This window comes from Paramisgurnus dabryanus, chromosome 2 (genome assembly GCF_030506205.2).
Source record: "Paramisgurnus dabryanus chromosome 2, PD_genome_1.1, whole genome shotgun sequence".
NCBI classification, from domain to species: domain Eukaryota; kingdom Metazoa; phylum Chordata; class Actinopteri; order Cypriniformes; family Cobitidae; genus Paramisgurnus; species Paramisgurnus dabryanus.
The window spans coordinates 62,673-71,913 of NC_133338.1; the positions used below are offsets into that span (position 1 = coordinate 62,673).

A 9,241-nucleotide genomic window follows, 5' to 3' on the forward strand; every position below is an offset into this window, starting at 1 on the left:
CGTATTTGCCTGCGCCGAGTCCGCTGCGTCTTTCTTTCAAAATCCCAGACGGCAATTTTAAGTGCTTTAATTGTGTGGCATGCAATTACATGCTCACTGAAAAAACTTTTACGCATCCAAAATCTAACAGGACGTTCAGAGTGAAATGCAGAATTACTTGTTTAACTTCCTTTGTGGTGTATTTACTGTCATGCCCATGTGGGTTATTGTATGTGGGCAAAACTAAACGCCAATTGAAAACCAGAATTTGTGAACATAAGTGCAACATTAGGAAGAATGATGAAAGGTCCCCAGTAGCAAGACACTTTAACAGCGCAGGACATGATGCTAACACACTTAGGTTTATGGGTTTAGAAACAGTTAGTCGGCTTATGAGAGGAGGAGATCGTGAGAACCGCCTTCTACAGAGGGAGGCGTGGTATATTTTTAATTTGAATACATGCACACCTAAGGGACCGTTCGGTATTTATGGAAGGGGCCACCGGAGGAAAATAGGGGAGGGTCATGTCTTTTTTTTCTTTGTTGAGGGGAGGGTCATCCAACTTTTTTTTTGTCTATGGGGAGGGTCACTCAACTTTAAAATTCATGAAAACATCAAAATTTCAAAAAAGTGTTTTATTCAGTGAATATTTTCTATGTAGCTCCACGAAGCTCCCTCAGTCCCCCCCTCCATCGTTAGCAAATGGGAGTGACCCAACACAAATCGCACAATCCCCCAACCCATGATGCGCAACACCTGACCCCACCCCAACAATCACAGGTAGACTAACTGTGAACAATGAGCTAGCTCTTATGAATTAGCGTTATTTCAAAATGGATCACAACCATCTGAGGACGAAAGTACGGACCAGTAGCTGGAAGCACAAAAACTTAAGGGTTTCACTCCAGACGCTGTCGGGTGAGGAAACGTTAAAAAAACTAGATTTTATAGATAAATTTGGTGATCCAAAATTACGGGGAGTTCAGAGAGTGTTGGAGGAGTTGCTGGTGTCAACGTTGCTCAATGATAACAAGCCATGTGGTGTACTGCACATGGATTTTGCCTTCGAACTGTTTGCGTCATTATTCGATAGACAAACAGTCGAAAAAGAATGGTTCCGGGACTGCATACTGAATCCCGAATATGGAATACCTGTTTTAATATATAATCGAACGGGCAAGCAGTGGATTATATTGAACGACGGGTCGGCGTCAATGGAAAACATTTTCATGGAACTTGTCAAAGACGAGGAAGAAAAACATGACCAAGACAACGAGGACGTCAATACTGAAACGGTACGTAACATACAGTTTGGTTTTGAGCTAACTATGCATGTGTTTTATTGAGGTTTCTGGTAACGTTAACGTTGCGACTAAATCACAGTATCACAGAAGAGTAGCTGCTAGGCCTATTCCACACAGCCTAACATCGTACAAAAACATTTTAAGAGGCAGAACTGCGGCTGATTCAGTGTTTTCGGAGAGAGAGAGAGAGAGAGAGAGAGAGACAGAGAAACAGAGAGAGAGAGAGAGAGAGAGAGAGAGAGAGACAGAGAAACAGAGAGAGAGAGAGACAGAGAAACAGAGAGAGAGAGAGAGAGACAGAGAAACAGAGAGAAAGAGAGAGAGAGAGAGAGAGAAACAGAGAGAGAGAGAGAGAGAGAGACAGAGAAACAGAGAGAGAGAGAGAGAGAGAGAGAGACAGACAGACAGAGAAATATATATATCTCTATATATATCTCTATATATATCTCTATATATATATCTCTATATATATATATCTCTATATATATATATCTCTATATATATATATCTCTATATATATATCTCTATATATATATCTCTATATATATATCTCTATATATATATATCTCTATATATATATATCTCTATATATATATCTCTATATATATATCTCTATATATATATCTCTATATATATATATCTCTATATATATATCTCTATATATATATCTCTATATATATATATCTCTATATATATATCTCTATATATATATATCTCTATATATATATATCTCTATATATATATATCTCTATATATATATATCTCTATATATATATCTCTATATATATATCTCTATATATATATCTCTATATATATATATCTCTATATATATATCTCTATATATATATATCTCTATATATATATCTCTATATATATATCTCTATATATATATATCTCTATATATATATATCTCTATATATATATATCTCTATATATATATATCTCTATATATATATCTCTATATATATCTCTATAATATATATATATATGACATATAGAGAGATGAGATATAGAGAGATATAAAGTGAGAGACACCAATATCCAGAAACCTATATATGGATGACGTATACAGCCTCAGTTTTCATATATGATGTGATCAGTGGGGTGAAGAATCAGTCATTTCTTTGAACAAATCCTTAAATGTATCCATGTATATAAAACTGTTGTCAGATCACATTATTTTCATTTTAAGATGATTAAAAAGTGTGTGTTGTGTCCGAGAGATACTTGTGTGTATTTTATTTCACATCCAAACTGACATGTTCCTACAATATTAACATAAAACAGATACAGTTCGTTTTCCCTCCTTTCATGCCCTGTCTGTGTTGACACATCTGCACAGTTTTTCCTCTGCATTTAGTATAAAAGCAGCTCAGCAAATACAAAATAAAACACTTTTTCTATGCATAACCACATCATGAAATTGTTTCTAGAAATTCAAAACGTGATAGAAATGAGTGACACTGTGTGCTATTAAATCAGTGTACCGGTTTGACATCTGTAAAGACAGCCTATTACAACGTGTTACACTGCATACAATACCCAAAATTGACATTATTTTTTTCCACTAGATACACCGGCTTATTGAATCAATGACCAATGAATATGATCGATGGGTTGCCACTGCTCTGTTAGTCTGTGCTGGAAAAATGCATGGTATGACTACCATGAGAGCGAGACAACTCTTGCAAGATCTCGAGGAACGACTGGACAAGTGGGAGGCCAGCAAATCAGCTGCAGAGGTCTTTGTCTCCCAGAGGCTTGATCACCGCATAGAGAACCTGGAGGCCAGGGTTAAAGCTTTGACGGAGCAGATACAAGTAGCTTCCATAAGATGGACTCCAGAAAGGGTTGGTGATCTAGAGAATGAGAGGAGCATTCTGCAGGAGTCATTAGAGAATGTGAAAAAACTGAAAGTGAGTAGCCTACTACTTCAGAAACATTTAAAGTGGAATAATCAGCACCATTTCATAATGATGCCTGTTGAGTGTAATGTGTTGCTGTTCACTACAGCTTAAAGTTGATGCTATTTAATACCTGTTGTGGTATTAAGCATTTGTACTATTTTTCCATTACAGGCAGCTGAGACACCGTACACCAGACAGTGTTTGAAACAAGCTGTGAAAAGGAAGGCAGACCAGATTGCGGAAGATGAACGCATTAAGAAGAGGGCACGAGGCGCGGGTCACAAAACCATGATGGATGAGGAGGATGAGAAGTGGTTGGCTAAGTGTATAGGTAAGTAAATTTAAATGCATATTTGTTTTCTTTAATAAATGTAAACCCTTAACATTATACTGTTTTTATAGTGAACTATGGCTATTGAAAGCTAGTAATGGAACACTTGGCAACCAGGATTTTTGTATTCTCTGCTATTTTCAGAGGACAAAACTACAGTTCATGGTCGTCGGCATGAAAGCGTACTCTACACCCATCATAGAGTGAAGTCCCGGGATCTGCTGAAACTGGCAAACTACAGAAGGCTGAGACTAGGTCTGCCGTTGATTCGTGCTGTGTCCACAGTGAATAGCAGAGCAAGAGCAAGACGTCTGAAATCCCTTCAGAGCAGGAGACATGTAGGTCTCAATATACATTTCTAGGGCTTTATTATGTGCTCATTTGACTGTTTCCAGCAAGTCAGTGTGTATAGGTGACTGACTGTATGTGTGTTTATGTGGGTTAGCACATGTGATGTTTGAGTACTGAAAACTTAAATTGATTTAAATTGGTGTATGTCAGTATTTTTCTTTAAACTATGTAATGGTTAATTCTTTACAGATAAATATGATAGTATATTTTTGTTTTAATGTTTTCTTCAGAAGGGTTTAGGACTCTGGTGCTCAAAGAAACCTCCAAAAACAGAGGAAAGAGATAACGAATGCACGCACCATCAGAGGAAACACGTTTCTCTTGCCAAAGAGCATCTGTTTGGAGTGGAGGCTGGAGAAAGGAGAAAGTTTGCTGTGGCCATCAGCATGGATGACAAGGCTTACCTTCGGCCTGGAACCTCAGGTTTGTTGCCATGTTGAAACGATATTAATAATGTGCACCATTGTAAATGGGTTGGTGAATCACACAACTATTTATATTTTCAGAGGGATTTCATGGGTCAAGAAGACAATCGGTTCTCCAACCCACAGATGATCAGGCTGCAAAAAGGCTACCAGTTCATGATTTCCCAGAGCCTTCCATGTACATCACACCCTCTGCTTTCCGTCTGCTCAAGAAAGAACCTTCTCAATTTGAAGCCACTACCTTGGTATCTTCAGATGATTCCAGTATGGCAGTAGTCCACCCAAAGGCCTACATCGGGACTCATGGGACAACTTGGGCCTCCAATTATATGCGTCTCAGGAGGGAGTTCCCGGATGATTTTGAGGTTCCTGGTACAGCGGTCCTTAAGGATGTGAGAAAGCTCTTCTGTCGGACCAGAGATGCCACAAAATACTTCCTTGACACCGCAATGGAAGCTGATGTAAAGTGTGTTACAGAGGGACCAGACTGCCCTTTCCGCTCATACACTAACCTGCAATTGAAGTCATTCAAACAGCAACTGGAACAAGGCACACAGGACTGGTTTCAAGTCAAAGACTCTCTGTCTGCTGCTTACGTAGCATTAGGGAGTGAGGTCATTAGTCAGGTATCTGGTGTTGTGACTGCAGTTGAGAATGCTGTAGCGACACTGGCTTCCAGTTCAAAAAAGAATGTGTGGGACTGCTACAAGCCATTAATTAAGGCCTGTCAAGATTTGCTGAAACATCTGGATATCACCCCAATGCCCATGGTTTGTCCACAGATCATTGAGCTGACAGATGCTGGACCTGGAGTTGGTGTTTCAAATTTTGAGGTATGTTTTTTTTTTTAAGTCAACAGACTACAGAAATATTTATTTCATGTTTTCTCTGTCTGAAAATGTGCTCAGTACAAATATTGACAGTTTGAATGTCTTTCAGGTACGTTTCAGAGCAGCAGAAAAAATCCGGATTCATTCAACGGACCTATTGTGTCGAATTCACAGAGCTCGGGAGGATTCTGGGCAAAATGAAGCTGAAAGGCTGAATGCTTGCCTGGGTAAATGTGCAATAGTCATATCCTACAAAACTCATTTCATCCTGATGGACCTTTCAAGAAACAGAAACTTGTTGTCTTTACTCAGCCAGCCCTTCACAAATTTCCTTTACAAACAGTTCATGCTCCCTGAGACCAAGGGGAAATTCATTGTTTGTGGATGAAAAGAGGCGTAGTGGGCAGAGAAGGGTAGAGGGAATAAAAGTACATTTGTGAGTGAACATTGGCTAATTATCTTTTAATTGTTCATTTCAGGTGAAGCGATATGTGATGGAGGTACAATCCAGTGGCAGATCTTTTCTGAGACCCATGGCTTAACAGAAACTGAGATATCCACAATGACCAGATTAGTCCTTGAGGATCATGCACAGAAGATGATGGAAAACAATGCTTGGGCTGTGGCAGAAGAAGTCAGACTCAGAATTGACCAGTCACCTGCCCCAGCAGGATTTACCAGAGCGTTAACTGTGGAAAAAACAGGTATGGGGTTCATTAATTCCAATTTCTGCAATTTCTTCCAAAAGGAAAATAAACCTTTGAGGTATACTGCGCTTCAACCTTGATTCACAGATGAGTTTGGTGCTCACTATTGAGCAATAAAGTAATAATAGCTCAAACAGTAGAGCATTGGTGTTTGTAACGCCAAGGTCATGGGTTCAATTCCCAGGGAAAGGAAGAACGATAAGAACGTAAAAAAGTGTACATTGAAATGCAGTGTAAGTCGCTTTGGATAAAAGCATCTGCCAAATGCGTAAATGTAAATCCTGTGCTTTTCAGCTCACTGACTTCCAAAGTAAAAGTCTGGGGCACTCTGCAACAATCTGCTATTCATTCATGCCCCAGATGTATTGACTGTGAGAAGTAAATGATCAATATGTGTGTACATCTTTTTCAGAACTACAGTTCTTCTACAACCGTGAGTTTCTACAGCGGTACATGACAAGTGGCAAGACCCAGAGATCATCTGTTCCAGGCCATAATTACTTTCAGAAGATAGAAAGCTTCATTGACAGACATTTTGAGATTGGTGAACTGTACATGGAGTTCCTCAAGGGAAGTTGCAAAGGTGAGTTTACTGCATTTCATATGGCTGAATGTTGCCATTCCATTGTTAAGGGACCAGAAGTGGCAGTTTATTTACTGCCAAATGCATATCTAACATTGCAACTAGAAACCAACTAGAAAAGGCATATTTTGGAACGTCTATATTGTCATAATGAAAATAGATTGTTAAATCTGACCCACGTCTATGTGCTGCAGCATCTTCCAATCCCTGTCTCTTGTTTGCTATCACTTTCTCTCGCACTATTTACAATCTTGGAGGAAAAATCTATTTGTTTTTAACTCTTTCCCCGCCAGCATTTTTTAAAGTTGCCAGCCAGCGCCAGCATATTTCATGATTTTCACAAAAGTTTAATACCTTCCAGAAAATGTTCTTCTTTAAATATATAAACATACAATATATCCAATTAAAGAACAGACCCTCTGCTTTCAAACAAAAACGTTTCATCCTACCTTGCTTAGTTCTTTTGTAATCTCCTCTCAAATATGGGTAGGTTTCTTCAAAAACACCAAATTTTGAGCAAAAAGCTGAGATAATTCCATTTTTATGAAGGACTTTTGATAGAGAACCAATTCAGAGTGATCTTTAAAACATACACTGAGCTCTTTCTCTCACGTGAGGCGTTACTGCCGGGTTGTAGAAGTTGCGGAAGATTGCCTGGTGGATAATAGCGGTATTGCGGAAATGCTCGTCAATTAAGAGAAAACGCTTCCCTGCCAATGACGAGATGACAAAGATTTATTTTACATCTTAAAAAGGTCTTGTGGAATGTCCCCTTTAAGTCAGATGGAAAACACACAGTAGGACATGAGTTTTGTAAAGAGAATGTTATACTGACATTTGCTTTTCCCCAATCCTCAGGGTCAGGGTCTCTCTGTGACTTCTGCTCTTCAAATCCCCTCTCTGGACCACCAATTACAAGGATCCCTAAACCTTATCCAGACCACCAACAACTGCCAGCTCTAAAGTACTGCCCTTACAACAGAACCCCAGTTGATGGTCGACTGCCAGATGACTTTCAACCGCGTGCTCAACTCAAGAAAGCTGTTTTACACAGGGATGTCCAGCTAGACAATCCAATTTCCATCTCAGAATTTGCCCAGAAGTATGTGGTCGATGAGCGTTGTGTACGTGAATATGTGCAGCACATAAAACGTATGGACTTGATGAAAGCCAAGCGATCTGCTGAAATAGATGACAGAAAAGTGCAGTCAAATGCTAAAAAATATGATGACTATGACTGGAAGGAACTATACAGGCAGGGTCAGTTATCCAAACTGCGTGTTTCAGACTTGGACAAGTATTTGTCCAAACATGGTTTGCAGCAGACTTGCAGGAAGAGCATCAAGCTAGAGATGGTGGGAGCTCACATTGGCAAAACTGTGTGTTCAAGTGTGCTTTGTGATCTTGCAGCTCTTCCAACCGATGACCCGGCCTCAGACACTGAGTCAGAGTTAGACTTATCTAGTGACGAGAGTGAAGATGATGTAGTTTTAGAGGTTGGTGACAGTGATGCTGCTGATGTTGACCGTGATGTTGGAGAAAATGAGCCAAATGTATCAAGATTTGGTAGACTGCGGCAGAAAGTAGTGAACAAAGATTATATCTTCTTCTAAGGTTTTTTTTGAGACTTCTTATAACGCCCTCAATTTAAAAAAAATGATGTTATATTTAGGGTGCTCTAAGCGATCTTGCACATTTTTTAGGCCAAAACATTTTTTTCCACATACCGGAAACATCTCCTCACTATCACAAAACATAACAGACTGTTCCAGCCAATAACTGACAAGAATGATGTGGGGTGGGGTTTGGAGAGTTATTGTGCGGATGAGAAGGGGGAGGGTCTAGCTAGCTAACAAGAGGTTACGCCAACCAAGATAGCATGGAGCACCTTTGAAGAATTGTGCACTAATGTTGTATTGTACGTACCTGCTGTGTTTGTCAACACATTTGTCTTTTTGTCTCTCTTTCTACAGATTTTTCCCAGACATGCATAACCTCTTAATAAAACTATATGTTTTACTGCACTGCTGTTTCCCAACAGTTATTTGAGCTGTATGAGATATTTAACACTTGCTGAGTATTAATGTTTGTAGGCTATTTTTGCTTCATTTTTACAAGACCAGAACATGTGTCCCCATCTGCACTGTCCCTATACATTCACAAACTAAAACATATTTGTACAGTAGATAAAAGCCTGCTAGGTTCTGGCAGAATATGTGTAAGCTTATGGAGGAGCAATGGTACTCTTTGTTATTTTTTCATTGTGAAGCCAGGCTTTCCATCTCTGATTACCAGATGTATAGACATAAGGAGCGGACCATATTTATGGCATACAAAGAAATTCTCATGCTGTCACAAGTCTCACAACAGAAAGTGATGAGGGCTCTTACACAACTAAAGGATAAAGCATACAGATGCATGACATCTGGATTTAATTAACCATTTGTGCAAAAAGGTGACCGGTGAACAAAAGAACACTTTGTCTGTTAGACCATCTTCATTTTAAATATCACAAAAAGATACATTTAATAACAATGAACATTGCTTTGGGTTCTTCTGGTTACCCTCTCATTTTGTCAACTCTAAATATAAAGTGCAGCACTGTAAACAGTGTATCATTCAAATGAACAAGAAAACAACTGCTGAAACATGACAACTTGAATTCAGAGTGCTTTGATTAACTGTTCTACTTCCTCTGCAAAGCAACCTACTGAAAGTAGGTGGGATAATTCTACAGTGCTCTCTGCATTCTCAAATACCTCTCTGTCCAGTTCTGCCATACCAAGCTGTGGCAAGCCTGTAGCAGAGGGAGCATACATGTTC

The 9,241-nt window shown here is 39.2% G+C and overlaps 1 protein-coding gene across 1 annotated transcript; it reads left to right on the plus strand.

The window, feature by feature from the left end:
• Positions 1-600: 600 nt before the first annotated feature.
• On the plus strand, positions 601-8,421 carry LOC135783411 (uncharacterized). The gene is made up of 10 exons (XM_065294089.2): positions 601-1,275; positions 2,856-3,200; positions 3,363-3,522; positions 3,667-3,860; positions 4,104-4,296; positions 4,380-5,131; positions 5,238-5,355; positions 5,608-5,832; positions 6,248-6,418; positions 7,277-8,421. Exons 1-10 carry the CDS (start codon positions 814-816, stop codon positions 8,029-8,031), a joined length of 3,375 nt encoding a protein of 1,124 aa, XP_065150161.1. The 5' UTR covers positions 601-813; the 3' UTR covers positions 8,032-8,421.
• The last annotated feature ends 820 nt before the right edge of the window (positions 8,422-9,241 follow it).

Coding starts and splice junctions, on each gene's coding strand:
- LOC135783411 (XM_065294089.2), top strand. CDS start 814: ATGGATCACAACCATCTGAGGACGAAAGTACGGACCAGTAGCTGGAAG. Junction 4,297..4,379: donor CCTTCGGCCTGGAACCTCAG/GTTTGTTGCCAT, acceptor TTATATTTTCAG/AGGGATTTCATGGGTCAAGA. Junction 5,356..5,607: donor AAGGCTGAATGCTTGCCTGG/GTAAATGTGCAA, acceptor TGTTCATTTCAG/GTGAAGCGATATGTGATGGA.